Below are 15129 nucleotides of genomic sequence, written 5' to 3' on the forward strand. Positions count from 1 at the left end.
GGGCTCTAGGTGGAAGCCTTACGCTGGCCTTGAAGTCAGTGAGACAGAGGTGGGGGTGGGGCTGAGGTCCCCTGATGATAATTATACTCCAGTGTATTGACCTGCCTGCTTGTAATGAACAGAGAAGCAGGCAGCTGCAGCCAGGGAAATTCCTGTCCTCTTTGGATGGCTGAACCCGAACATCCCTAAGGAGACGTTCGCTGGCCCTCTGGCTATGGGAGGAAGCTACCGTCCTTAGCTTTCAATTCTAGGCCCTCCATTGTTTGGCTCAAAATCATCTTCCAACTCTTCTCCCAATCCTCTTCCCAACTCAAAATTTGAATTTTTTTGATCCAGGTGGATCTCCTCAACAGTCAAAAATCTCTGGCTGGGCCATTCCTGCCTCTGTCCTTCGGCTCTTGCAGTTCTCCCCAGCTCAGATGTCTCCTGTTCTGTTATCCAGCAACGTAAATCCTCGTCATTCTCAAAGAGCCCGTTCAGTTTCTTCCCACGTAAAAACTTCTCTGATGAACATTTGACCTGTGTATTCATTTCCCTTACACACTTACAGGTTCTTTCAGCAAATAAGCTGTTATGAACAGGAAACCTCGCTAAGCACTTTGGGGAGATATAAGATGTAAATCATTCTGCTCAAGTTTAGAGAATTTAGAGATTAAGAGTGGAGACGAGTCACACACAAAAACTAGTAGACAGGGTATTGTTATTAAACAGAGACAGATAAATTATTACTAGACAGGTATAGATAAGTTGTTCTGATCATTCAGAGGAAGGTATTAGACATTGTTATTAGGCAGGTGCAGACAAATTGTTCTGATCATTCAGAGGAAGGTATATTTCCTCGGGAGGATGTTGGAAAAAGCTTAAAGGCTGAGCAGAACCGAAACAGGTCAAGAAATGGACAACCCGAGTAAACGAAGGAAAGAACAGTCTAAGCAGTGATATTAGAGCGAGAAGATAAGAAAGGAGACCTGCAGACTGAAAAGGCATTTGGGCGGCTGTAATTTAGAATATGTAGAAGTAAGACAGAGTGTGTGGGAGAGACGTGGAAAGGGCCCGTGGTGACCTGCTGAGCCCTGGTCTCTAACCAGATTTGTTGGCATTTTTAATATGCACTTCTGTGCATACTTACATGTCATGTGCTTGTGTCCTCTCGTTTGTGCATGTCTCGTTTCTACAACCTCATCGACAGCGGGAGCAGCGGTGAAGTGTGCTTCTCAGGACTTCTACCTCCCCCTGCTAGCAGGGGTTCAGCCTCTGCACGGGGCTGTTTAACTGGTGTCCTTAGTGGAAACCCCAGGAGATGCTTTGTGTGTCTTCACAGTCTCGGGTGGGGACTGAGACAACTGGACACACAGAGCATAGAAAAACCATCTGGCAGGAGAGTGTGGAATGGCTTGGGGCTGTGGTGGTTGAGGGTGAGATTGGAGGTCAGGAGGACAACGCAATGATGACAACGAGAAATGGTGAGACCCTCAATAAAGGCAGTGGCCATAGAAATGGAGAGGAGGGGGTGGGCTTTGGGGACAGCTAATGACAGTCGTGACTGAGGAAACATGTAGCTGATTGCACGAAGGGGCAAAGGAGGTGGAGGGTACCTCACAGAATGTGACCTGATTTCCCTCTTCTGTGGCAATGTCATTGGCTAAATAAGGGAGACAAAGAAGGGGCTTTTAATTTCTGTGTGTGTTTTTGGCAAAGAGGGGAACGGTAAGTTGAGTTTGGACCTAGACGAGGTTTAGTTGACTGACCGACCCTGCGTGAGCTTTCTAGCCGGGTTTGCGTGAGTGCCTCAGTTTCCCCTCTTTGCCGTTTGACCTCGTGTGCCCTCCCGGAGCCCTGTGAGATGGGGAAGGCAGGAAGGAGGAAGGGGAAGGGACAGCTGGCTGGGGGCGATTCCGTACCCCGCGCTGGGCTGCACGTGGATGCCCGATGCCCCCCAGCCCCGCAGCACGTGCAGTCGCTGCTGCCGACGGGGCGCTCGCAGCCCGCGGGCAGCAGCAGCGTCCCCCGGGCAGGCCTCTCACGGGCGCCCTCGTTCCTCCCCAGGCTTCCGTCTGCACCGCGGGCTGCCGCGCCTGGTGCCCGAGAGCTGCCTGCTCATCCTCGTGGGCGCGCTGGTGGGCGCCGTCATCTTCGGCACCGACCACGCGTCGCCTCCGGTCATGGACACGAGCGTCTACTTCCTGTACCTGCTCCCGCCCCTCGTGCTGGAGGGCGGCTACTTCATGCCCACGCGGCCCTTCTTCAAGAACATCGGCTGCATCCTGTGGTGGGCAGGGCTGGGGGCCCTGATCAGCGCCCTGGGCATCGGCCTCTCGCTCTACGCCGTCTGCCAGGTGGCGGCCTTCGGGCTGCGCGACGTGACGCTGCTGCAGAGCCTGGTGTTCGGCAGCCTGATGTCGGCTGTGGACCCGGTGGCCGTGCTGGCCGTGTTCGAGGAGGCGCGCGTGGATGAGCAGCTGCACGTGATGATCTTCGGGGAGTCCCTGCTCAATGACGGCGTCAGCGTGGTGAGCCCGCGGGGACACGGGGCCCGAGTGTGACTCGGCGGCTGCAGCGCCGGGTGGGCTTCGGCCGTGCTGGTGGCCCCAGGGCCGGCGACTTTCCTGAGGGTCTGCGCGGTGGACACAGCTGCTCAGTGACGCTGCTCATGAGCTCATGAGTGGAAAGGGCTGCACAGTTCCTTAGTTACATCTGATTCCGCACTTAGCAAGCAGAAACCATTGCGAACGGCCCCTTTGGGCGTTCACACTAGCAAAAGCAGAAGCTTGGGTTTCTGTCACCCCCACTCCCTTTATAATTTTTTTTTTGAACATGCTGCAATAGATGAAGTTAAATAAAAGGTAGGGGTCAGGGAAGAGATGACAGAGGATTTGCAAAAATGGGTTAACTTATATATCACTCGAGTGCATGACTCCTGTGTAAAATATGAGCAGGCATTTTTCTGTTGGGGTCCTTCTGGGCACAAGCTGAGAAGGACTGGCAGGCTGGGTGACCACGCAGCATGAAGGCTCCGGAGCTGTCTGGAGGCTGGGGGTGCGGAAGTCTTCAGGACTAGCCAGTCCTGTGGCTCAGCTGCATTAACAACTACAAACCTTCACCATTTATGAGTCTATAAGACTTTTGTGTGTACTTTCATGTGCTTTTGTTTTCTTAAAATTATGTAACATCACATAAGTGATACCAGAATGCATTTTCATTGCAAAAGATTCCAACAGGGTAAAGTTATACAGCATAGACACAAAGGCCTCCGCGTGCCTTCTCCTCACTCTGCATGGAAGTGGCAGCCACTTTGATTACTCTGGTGTTTGTCCCCCAAGTCTTTATTATATGCACGAACATATGTAGATGTAGATGGACATATATTTTACATAAATTGGTGGGATTATATTATACCTATAGCTTTGATGCAACAATTCTTGGAATTCTTCCTACGTCTTTGCAGCTCTTGTGTAGTATTTTATAGATTCTTTACTATAACTTATTTAACCATTTCCTGATGGATGGTTGTTCAGGTTATTCTAAATTTTTCACGCCTACAGACAATGTTTCAGTGAATATTCTTCTTTGTTCAGATTTTCTTTTCTTGCACTTGTGAGTGTTTATTTGGGATATAGTCTTAGAAGTAAAATTTCCATGTTAAAAAGTATGTATATTTAATTTTGAAAGATACTGTTATAATCACTTATATTCACCCTATTGATGAATAAGAGATTCTCACCCTAGTGTTGTGGGAATGGCTGAACACATGACACTGGACAGATGAGACTGACAGCAGATTATTACTCACATATGCTCACAGCTTAGGGGAGGAAGACACTGCATGCCACACAGGGTCACCCAGGGGCTGCGCACGGGAACAAAGTGAAGAACCAGGCGCTGTGGGAGTAGCAAGAGGGTGAGGTGAGGCTTTGTAGTAGCAAGAGGGTGAGGTGACTCCTGCTCTCCCAGGAGGGTGTGACGGACGTGTCTGGATGATTCCACAGGCTGGCAGGGAACTAAACCCTCTCCTCGGTTACAAGCAGGATGTGCGCCTGGTCCCCTTGGTAAGGAGGCTGGTTTGGCGAGGGGACCTTGTTGCAGGATGGGAACTTGGGTTAGGCCATTCAAGGCCTTTCTGGTTTTGCCACATGTCAGGGTAGCACATAATATTGGATCTCAGTTTTAGGACTGCCAAACTGCTGCCAAGATTTTTTAGAAAGTCTTTATCAGTGCACTTCCATAGGGTATCAAGTGCATATTTTCTTGTATCCATGATGACAAGGGACATTGTTTTCTTAATGGTTTCCAATGTAGTGAGTTAAAAAAGCTGTCTCATGTTTGTTTTCATTTTCATGATCATATTCAGCATATTTTCAAAGATTGTGGATCGTTAGTGTTTCTCATGCTGTATGAGTTGGAAGTTCATGTCCTCTCAGGGTTGAGAGATTTTTTTTAATGTCCGTAATTTTTAGATTAAATTTACAAATAAAATTTTGGTAAGCAATATGTAAGTTTTTAATATAAATATGTCTCAATTGTTGCATAGCATCTTGACCATTTTGCTTTGGGGCCACTTGCCTTTTTTTTTTTTAAACTTGATTTGTAGAAAGTCATCAAATTATGTAAATTTTAAAACTTTGACTATTACAGAAAAACCAAATATTCTCTCCCATTTGGTCAGTTAAACTTTTTAGATTATGGTGTCTTTTATCCTATAAAACTTTTAAACTTTTACATACTCAAACCTACTAATGTACTCTTTTATTGCTCCTGGTTTTCATATTTTGCTTTCAGGGATTGTGCCTAACCAAAGAGCATGCAAACATTATGTTTTTCATTTTCCTTCCTTTTACAGTTAACTATTTAATTCATCTGGCATGCAATATTTTTTTGTGAAAACTTTTTGCAAAAATAGTACAGAAAGGAAAAAGATCTTGAAAAATAGTCTGAAATATCTGGGTAGATTCAGCAAATGAAGGAGACCCATACACGAAGCCAGAAGTCAGGTTATTTATTTGTGATGAGAATCCCTTCCTGTAAAGAAGACACTAGAGTCCTCAGGCCTGCACATTCTGCCCTTCTGAGCAAGCTTCAGAAAAAAGCCAGGTTGTCAGAAAGCTGCCAGGGGAGCCTGGGTTCCAGAGTGCTGTAGGATTCAGATATTTCATGCCTCAGAATCACCTGCTGGGCTTGGTGCATATTCAGGCATCCAAACCCCATCCCAGACTCCCTCGTTCTGACTGTATGGGAGCAGAGCCTGGGAATCTATATTTTTAAGGAGCACCTCTGATGATTGTTGAAGTTTGAGAACTACTGATTTATTGCCTTTAGGTTGAGAGAACTGATGTGTCTTGACCTCAAATGGTGATATACCTGGAACGAGTGCACACCTGTCCTTGCAGACCGGGCTAGGTTGGTCTCGGAGATCCCCCTCGCCCCTTCTGTAGATACTTGCACACTTTCTGTTTGGGCACAATGGAGTAAGTGGCCTCGTCTGGGACTCCACTCCCTCTCCTAAGGAGCCCCTGCGCCATGACGTGCTCATCTCCAGAGATGACGTCGTCTCGCTCGCATCCACGTTCTCCAGCGTTGCTCGCTTACTCTCACCCCACCACTGGCGGTGCCCTTGAGAGCGTCCATCTGTGACAGCATCAGGGCCACCCCGTCAGCCTGCACAGAGGCAACCATTCAACCTCTCCTTCACAAATTATCAGAGAGGTCTAGAAACCAATTTGAAATACCACCTCTTTCATTTCCACAGAACACACTGTTTCTTCATTGGGAACTCCACTATATGATCTTGGCAAAAATCCTTGCCAAGAAATAGTCTTTATCAACTTCCAGGAAGCCAGAAGTCAGGTTATTTATCTGAGATGAGAATCCCTTCCTGTAAAGAAGACACTAGAGTCCTCAGGCCTGCACGTTCTGCCCTTCTGGGCAAGCTTCACAAAAAAGCCAGGTTGTCAGAAAGCTGCCGGGGTAGCCTGGGTTCCAGAGTGCTACAGGATTCAGATATTTCGTGCCTAAGAATCACCTGCTGGGCTTGATGCGTATTCAGGCATCCAAACCCCATCCCAGACTCCCTCATTCTGACTGTCTGGGAGCACAGCCTGGGAATCTATATTTTTAAGGAGCACCTTGGATGATTGTTGAAGTTTGAGAACTAGTGATTTCTCGCCTTTAGGTTGAGAGAACTGATGTGTCTTGACCTCAAATGGTGATATGCCTGGAACAACGAGTGTACACCTGTCCTTGCAGACCGGGCTAGGCTGGTCTTGGAGATCCCCCTCGCCCCTTCTTCCTGTAGATTCTTGCACACTTTCTGTTTGGGCACAATGGAGTAAGTGGCCTCGTCTGGGACTCCACTCCCTGTCCTAACGAGCCCCTGCACCATGACGTGCTCATCTCCAGAGATGACCTCGTCTCGCTTGCATCCACGTTCTCCAGCGTTGCTCGCTTACTCTCACCCCAGCACTGGCGGTGCCCTTGAGATCGTCCGTCTGTGACAGCATCAGGGCCACCCTGTCAGCCCATACAGAGGCAACCGTTCAACCTCTCCTTCACACATTATCAGAGAGGTCTAGAAACCAATTGGAAATACCACCTCTTTCGTTTCCTCAGAACACACAGTTTCTTCATTGGGAACTCCACTATATGATCCTGGCAAAAATTCTTGCCAAGAAATAGTCTTTATCAACTTCCAGTGAAAGCGTGTGTCTCTGCTGACTCCACGCCGCTGCGCTGAGCTCAAGAGCCTGAGTTCTCTCCACATTTCTCCTCCAGAGCCAGTTGCAGCGTGGTTGTGATTTCTTTGCTAGCAACATTTGTTTGACTTTTTCAAAGTTTAATTGCTTCCACATAGACATTTTTTCACAATGATCATTTCAAAATAAAATGATAATTTTCAAGTGCCCAGAGCATCTGCTGAGACCACTGCTGTGACCTCCACTGGGCAAAGCCGCTGTTGCATTGGCTCTGGTGGGGTTGCCCACACGTCACTCCCAGTCACTCTGTGGTCACCCACAGCACAGGGAGTATTAAGTATGTGCTGTGCTGTGGCACTGCTGTGACCCTAAGTGAAACCAGAGAAGCCCCAGGTCCAGATTTAGAAAGCAGCTTGAAAGCAACTGGTACTTTCTGCCGTCCAGTTGTATTTTGAGCTAAGGGCCTTGAACTCACCCTTTCATTGGGGAAGGAGCCTTCCCGGGGGCAGCAGTCACAGGGATGCTTTCTCAGCAGAAAGTCCGAGTCATGGAGAAGGCGGCCTGTGATTGTGGGTTCCATGTGACAACTCTGCAGATCTGTATCCACTGAAGAGCTGCCTGCTCACCAAAGAGAAGGAGCTGCTCCAGAGCAGTCAAAATACCAGTGACCCTGATTCTCCACGGTCTTTTGTCCCTCTGACTTTTCCCTCTTGCTGAAATGTCAGGTGATGTCTCTCATCACCAGAACATGCCCTGGATGGTCAGCAAAGGGGGCAGAGACAAAATCCAAATAGCTTCAACATGACACCCAATACCGTCCTGTAGACTGGAAATTTGCAAAGGCAGCGAATGTCAGGTGCTCTCACCACCCAAGGAAAGAAAACTGGTACAATGCAGGGAGATGTGTATGTTAATGAGCTAACTGCAGTAATCGTTCACTATGTGTGTGCACATGAAACATCAGGCTGCACCACGTGATGTATGCAAGTTTAATTTTTATCTTTTAAAAAGGATGTTTCTAAGAGTGCAAAAAAAATGACAATCACCAGTGTCCCCAGTTGAATCACGTGGCCAAAGTTACGGCAGGAAGAAAGCTACCGTATCCAGGCCTCGTGTGGGTCGTTACTGTATTTATTATTTTATTAAATCCTTAGGACTTACTACGAGGCATGAAGGGACACGCCAGCCTCACAGATGAAGGAAACCAGGCAAAGGGAGTTATAATAACCTGAACAAGGGCACCCCGCCTGGTCCACGACAGAGCAGACGTGGGCGCTCAGCTCTGCCTCCTTTCAGTCTTTTTCCTTTTTTTCTTACCTTTTGAATTTTCCCTTCTGGGGCTGGGAGGGACAGGAGAGAAGCCACGTGTGACGCTGAGGAGACTGGACTGGGCCCAGTCAGCGGAGCTGGGGCTGTGTGTCCACAGCGGAGCTGGGCTCAGCCGATGCCCACGTGCAGCTCGAGGCAAGACGCGGACCTGCTCTGAGGCTCCCCTTGCTGTGGGTCCCTGGAAACCCACACTCGCCTCCTGGACTGAGCCCTCCCGAGTGCCGCTGTCACCTCCATGAGCACCGCGTGCGGCTCCTTTGTACAGGGAAGACTGTACTTGTACGCGTTTCCCTCCCTGGCTTTCCTGGATCAGCTTGCTGAATAAGCAACAAGCTGATGCCACCAGGCTTTTATCACCCCCATGTCGTCCGAGAGGTCCCAGGGGCCAGCAGAGTAGGCTGGGACTGTCACACAGGCCGCGGGCTCCAGTCTCTCTGCTCCTTGCTGCCACTCCAGCTGTCCCTTCAGCCTCCGCCCCTGCCCCCTGCTTTCGCTCTTGTTTGGCGCCTTCCTCTGGCGACGTCCTCGTTTGGTGTCTTGCTGCCTCAGTCCCTCTCTCGGAGCATGTCCTCGTTTGGTGTCTTGCTGCCTCAGTCCCTCTCTCGGGGCAGGTGGCTGAGTGGGTGCTAGAGGGAGGGAGCTGCACGTCCTGCGCCCTGGCCTGGGACGGTCACCATGACGGGTGCTTCATGGACTGTCCCTTCTTCAAACCTCACTACGGTCAGGGACGTAGGGGCTGTTGTACCCGTTTTGTGAAGGGACAGTGTGCGGTAGTTAAAAGCAGGTACGCCCCGGGCTCCGACTGTCCCGTCCCTTTGGGCCTGTTGGGTGAGTTGCCAGGTCTCCCTGTGCCTACATGTCCTCGTGGCTGTTGTTGTTGTGAAGACACAGATCTTGGAGAAGCCATTTGTCTACTGCATAGAACTTATTCCCTGCGGCTCGGTACCCAGACGGTGGCGTGAGCAGCTGTCCTCCGCTGCCTTGTCAGCCAGTAACTCCCGTGCCTCTCGGAGCATGTCCTCGTTTGGTGTCTTGCTGCCTCAGTCCCTCTCTCGGAGCATGTCCTCGTTTGGTGTCTTGCTGCCTCAGTCCCTCTCTCGGAGCATGTCCTCGTTTGGTGTCTTGCTGCCTCAGTCCCTCTCTCGGAGCATGTCCTCGTTTGGTGTCTTGCTGCCTCAGTCCCTCTCTCGGAGCATGTCCTCGTTTGGTGTCTTGCTGCCTCAGTCCCTCTCTCGGAGCATGTCCTCGTTTGGTGTCTTGCTGCCTCAGTCCCTCTCTCGGGGCAGGTGGCTGAGTGGGTGCTAGAGGGAGGGAGCTGCACGTCCTGCGCCCTGGCCTGGGACGGTCACCATGACGGGTGCTTCATGGACTGTCCCTTCTTCAAACCTCACTACGGTCAGGGACGTAGGGGCTGTTGTACCCGTTTTGTGAAGGGACAGTGTGCGGTAGGTAAAAGCAGGTACGTCCCGGGCTCCGACTGTCCCGTCCCTTTGGGCCTGTCGGGTGAGTTGCCAGGTCTCCCTGTGCCTACATGTCCTCTTGGCTGTTGTTGTTGTGAAGACACAGATCTTGGAGAAGCCATTTGTCTACTGCATAGAACTTATTCCCTGGGGCTCGGTACCCAGACGGTGGCGTGAGCAGCTGTCCTCCCCTGCCTTGTCAGCCAGTAACTCCCGTGCACTGCGGCGGTCAGGAGCCAGTCCCCAGCGGAGACCTTTTGTCTTCCGTTCAGTCTGCAGCTCGCCCCTCGTTGGTGACGCCTTCTTTTTGCAAACGTTACATCCTGCATTTCCCAAGCCCTCTGCGAGGCTGCCAACGCCCTCTCCTCTTCTTCTCTGCTCGTCCCTGCATCAGCCGAACTGCTGCCGCGGCCTCTCGATCTCCCTCCCAGCCCTTCCCTCCCGCACCCAGCCCTTCCCTCCCGCACCCAGCCCCGGGCACTGCAGGGGTCAGAGGAGCGACTGCGCTGCAGGAACGAGTGCTGTAGAAGCGGATGAGCGAAGGAGGGAGCCAGCGATGGCACCAGGAGAGGCCGAGCAGGGGCTGCGCGTGCCCGGGGTGGCCTGCTGCTCTGGCCGGGTGGGTCTCCAGGGACCACAGCCTCCTTCCCTGACCCTGACACTGATGCCGCCTTGGAATATGGATCTGTCCAGGAAGCTATGAGCGAAATGGGGTGTTTTCCCTCAGAAAAACTGCCACCTCCACACTTCAGCATCGCTCCCTGAGCCTAATGCTAGGGGTGGGACGAAGCCAGGGGCAGGTGTGGCACAGAGATGAGACCCAGTGTCCTCCTCCCCACACCTGCTGGTGCACCTGTCCCTTGTCCACACTGCACATCAGGCCCGTTCATGGAAAGATCAAAAGCGTATATCTGAGTGCGAGTTTTCTTTCATGGTTCTTTCTGGTTTATATTTTCCTGCCTCAGAAGGGGTCCTAACTCCATTACCTCTCACTGAGGAGGAAGAAAGCATGGCCTAGGGCTTGGACAGGGAGGCCACATGCCCAGTGCAGGTCCTGCCTCCACTGCTTGCAGGCCGTGTGACTTTAGGTGAGTCGCTTAACCACTCTGGGCCTCAGTTCCCTTTCTGTAAGATGAAGACAGAGTTGTGTGAGGTTAAACTGAGTGATGCACATAAAGCACTTAAAATAGCCCCTGGTCCAGCGTGAACACCGTCTTTGAGGGGGTGGCGTTATTCATCGACGTGGACCTGCACGAGAGCTTCTGAGCCTCGGAGGTCTCCTGTCACCCTACGGGAGCCCACGCTGGCTTGTCTGTCTGTCTGGACTCCACAGTTTCACCTTTTCCTAGAGACGAGCTCTGCACAAACTTGAGCAGAATCTTGAGGGGAGAGTAGGCAAGTTTTCTTTGTCCTCTTTTTATTTTCTTATTTTCTTCCATTTTATTTAGATACCAAGGATAGGAGGCGAGAGGAGATAACTTCGCAAGCACACGTTTCCTCTGGCCAGGAATGAAGGGGCTCAGTGTATCAGGGAAATGTGGACCTGCAAACTCAAGCAAGTGACTCAACCCTTTTGTGCCTCAGTTTCCTCATGTGTAAGTGGGAACGATTAATACAACCTCTGAGGATGGTTGTGAGGAGGACGTGCAATGTCGCCCAAATGCCTGGCACATAGTAGGTGACAAGTAAATGTGTCCGTGCTCTTCCCATATGCCGGATGAGAAAGAGTATCTTCTCAGTTTTGGTCAGGCAGGTGCAGTCATGAGGATAAGGCCTCAGCCTCAGGCAGCCTTGGGTTGTGGCTTCAGATGCCCGGGTAGTGAAACTTGCCACCTTGCAAAATCTCATCAAGTGCCACAGTTTGTGAGGTGTCTCCCCTGGGGCTGCATCTGACCCACTGTGGGCTGAGGGCAAGAGTCTGGTGCCCACCCAGCCCATGATCCATGTGCTCGCCTTCAGACATGCGCTTTCAGCCAGAATATTTGGAGGTTTGCCTGGCAAGCATCTCTTCAGCCTACAGCTGCCTCTGGCAGTGTGACATGTGGCAGGGTGTGTCTGTGTGTGTGTGTGTGTGTGTGTGTGAGAGAGAGAGACAGAGGGAGACAGAGAGAGACAGAGAGAGAGAGAGAGAGACCGACAGAGAGAGAGAGAGAGAGAGACGGAGAGATGCTGCAACCAAATACCTTGAGGTGAAACTCAGACCAGGTTGCAGAGGTGGGAGGAGCTGGGAGAAGAGAGGAGCAGGAAGGAGCAGCTCAGGTGAGGACCCAGCAAGTGCAGGAGCGTGTGGAAGGGGACAGAGGGTCACCAACATGGAGGAGGCAAATCTGACAGGTAACCGTCCGCGGTTAGATGCCACCTTTACCTCCTGCGTGGCCAGCGTCTAAGCTGCAGATACGCGCTTTCACCAGCCGCCTGGAAGACCTGTGCCTTAGGTGTGGGTTATTCCTGGGAGACGTGCTGAGCGATGCGGGGTGAGGACGGGCACTGCAACTATCACTTGATTGCCCGTTTTCAAATTTGATTCTTGAACACTTGTTTGGTTCGTTTTCCTCTGTTGAAGAAACAGAAAGGTTGAAGTTTGAGTTGTACAAACTGGTATTTAACCGGCCTGCACTGTGATCCACTTAGAGGTGTTTAGGAATAAGTCCAGTTCACAAGTGCAAGAACAAAGCGCCGCTGCTTCTCGAGCTGTCCTTTCTTCGTCGGGAGGTAGGGGTGGAGCAGCTCTGAAAATGGATTTGGAAAACCAACACTCAGGGAGAAAAGCGTCTCTCTTTAGCTCCTTAGGGAATAATCAGAATGGGGGCAGCGCGGCGTGCACAGCAGCTCTTTTAATGCCCCTGATGACCACGCACGTCTCGCCCACTGTGCTGAGGACCTGCAGGGATGCAACAACAAGCCCACTTTGCCCTGCCTGTGAGGAGCCGCAGGCTATGAGCCTCTGACCGTTTCTTTTCATTTGTAAATTATTCTTCCCAACCTACAACCGTGGGCCTACTTACCCTTCTGTAATTTTTTTATTAACCCTTTCAGGCCATAGAGCGTTCTAAGAACTTTACACAGTACATTCGTGGAGCTCCCCAACTTGGGAGGAAAGCTAGAACTCCAAGCACAGCCCAGAGCTTCCTAGTTCCGCAGTCTCAGCAGATGCCCCACCGCCAACAACCCATGTGCGTGCTTTCACAAGGGTCTGTGGGGTGTGTTGGCTGCTCCATGGAAAATACGCTCCACGTCCTGTGAAAAGCCCCATGGGCTGGCTGTTTGGGAGGTGCTGGTTGACACATAGTTTCCCTATGGCTTCTGCAGTGATGACGTAAGTGGACGACACCCAGCAGAACCTGCTGCATGGGCCTGCTTTGTAGCATCAGATCCCGGTGATGGGGGAGGTTGGAAGCAGCTGATTCTGCCACCAGGCCGTGGTAATCCATGTTTTACTCATCACCACCCAGGATCAGCTGCGGTTGTTAGTGAATAATAGACTGATACCACTGGGGAAAACTGAGAGGCCATGACTTCCAAATCCTGTATAAAGATGAAGTCCAGTCACGTTTGGTGGAACCAGAGGTCCCCTGAGTCCTAATTATTCATCCACCCATCCATCGAAAGTATTCCTGATCAACTACTCACTGTCAGACACTTTCACTAACCCAGAGCAACTGTCTTCTAAGTAGAAGCAAATCTCCCAGCTAGTCTTCAGGGAACATAAATCTACTGGTCACAACTGATATTCACTTTTATAGTTAATACATTTTTGAGGTTAAATACTCTTTAGATTGCTTTTCACATTCTATAGGTGCACGAACACCAGGTGGTGAAGGGTAGTCCCATGGGCACTCAGTCCAAGTTGGTGCAGGAGATGAGGGCGGGAAAGATTTGCATGAACTGAGGGGTGCTGGGCTTGGGCAGTTTCTTGGACAGCATCCTGGGTGAGGGACAGGTGTCGGTGGGGGTAGACGGTTACTGTGAGGTCAGTTCTGAACTGCGGAGTTTGAGATACCTTCAGGCCATTGGAAGGACTTGTTCAACGGTTTTAGAAATAGGAGTCTAGAGTGTGGAGGAGAAATCAAACAAGATGCACATGGGAGAGTCATTGAGAAGTAGGTGGTAATTGCAGCTATGACCCGGGACAATCCTCCATCTGTCTTCAACTCAGAAGGATTTTCAAACTCTTTAAATTGAAAGACTTGCTTAGAGGGACTTTGCTGTGCCTTAAGTCAACAAAATCCTGCCACTCACACTTCCCTCTCTTCCTTCTTAAATTTTCTGACATCCATTCAGTTCACCAACTCAGCCTCTACTCTCTGAGGTTTTAAGCAATGAATGTGCAAGAATACCAGCCTCAGGAGGGTGGTAAACACCGTATTTAACTCCCCTACCCCAGGCTGCAGGTCTTCTTTTTCCTCCTTTAGGAGTGAGGTAGAAGAGCTTTCTCTCTTCTGTCTTTGCATCATTATGCAGTGTTTGCCAGGCAATTGCTGGTTTTAGTTGATTTCCTTTAGTGGTCAGAGCAAGTGGTTGTCCAGAAAGTGCCCTATGATGGAGTTTCGTGTGCCAGTGCCCCTTAATGCAGACTAGAAAGTTAACTGGATTCATTATTTAGTTTTTTGGGCAAGGTTGATGGGTACAATTCTTCATTATATTCTTTGTACCTTTCCAATATCTGGCATGCAGTAAAGATCATTTTTACAGTAGTGTGTTGTGACTCTGAACTGATAATGCTTTTTTTATATAGGGCCAGCAATTAATTAGGCTTTTTGTTTGTAACAACTGAGTGTATGGCAAGCTCAAGCAATGGGATTAATTATAAAGATACATAGGCGATAAAGAAGACATGGATCCTGTATTAGTCTGCTAGGGCTGCCATTATGGAATACCACAGACTGGGAGGCTTAAACAGACACTTATTTTCTCAAAGTTCTGGAGGGTAAAAGTCTAAGATCAAGGTGCTGAAGGGTTTGTTCCTGGTGAGGCCTCTCTCCTTGGCTTGCGGACAGCTGCCTTCTCGCTGTGTCCTCTGCACATGTGCATCCCTGGTGTCTCTTCCTCTTCTTATAAGGACACTAGTCCCATTGTATTAGGACCCACTTTTGTGACCTCATTTTATATTAATTATTTCTTTAAAGAGCTTATCTCCAAATACAGTCATGTTCTGAAGTAATAGACTTCAACATATGAATTTTGGGGGACACAATTCAACCCAAGGTGACCCTTCAGGAACCCAGGAATAGGAAGTGCTTTATGAAGTCTTCGATTAGAACTGAGCTGGTTTTAGGGATTTCAGAAGCAAGAATGCATGCCCTTACCGTCAGGATGGACTATGTTCTGCTGTGGTAATAAACATCCCTCCAAGTCTACATGGCCTAAAACAATAAAGGGTCATTTCTTGCTCATACTACTTGTCTTTCACTGGTTGGCAGGGCTCTCTCTTCATAATAGTTACCCAAGATCCTGGGCTTATAGATAAGCTCCCATATTAAATATTGCTAGTCACTGTGCCAGAGGGAGGAGAGGTTTCTAGAGGGTCTTACCCTCAGCAAGTAAATGTCCCATCCCAGAAATGACGTACGCCATCACTTCTGCTCAAAACTCTCTCAAACTCACAACTTGATCAGGTACAGTCATGTGGTGATAACCAGCCTCAAAGAGGCTGG

At 50.0% G+C, this 15129-nt stretch overlaps 1 protein-coding gene across 1 annotated transcript in view; it reads left to right on the forward strand.

The window, feature by feature from the left end:
* Positions 1 to 15129, forward strand: part of SLC9A4 (solute carrier family 9, subfamily A (NHE4, cation proton antiporter 4), member 4) — a 35536-nt gene that overhangs the window by 675 nt on the left and 19732 nt on the right. Inside the window, exon 2 of the mRNA XM_008563285.1 lies at positions 2047 to 2510. Coding sequence (XP_008561507.1) covers positions 2047 to 2510 — 464 coding nt within the window. The remainder of the gene's footprint in view (positions 1 to 2046; positions 2511 to 15129) is intronic.

The sequence above is a fragment of the Galeopterus variegatus genome, unplaced genomic scaffold, assembly GCF_000696425.1.
Source record: "Galeopterus variegatus unplaced genomic scaffold, G_variegatus-3.0.2 Scaffold13095, whole genome shotgun sequence".
Taxonomy (NCBI): Eukaryota; Metazoa; Chordata; class Mammalia; order Dermoptera; family Cynocephalidae; genus Galeopterus; species Galeopterus variegatus.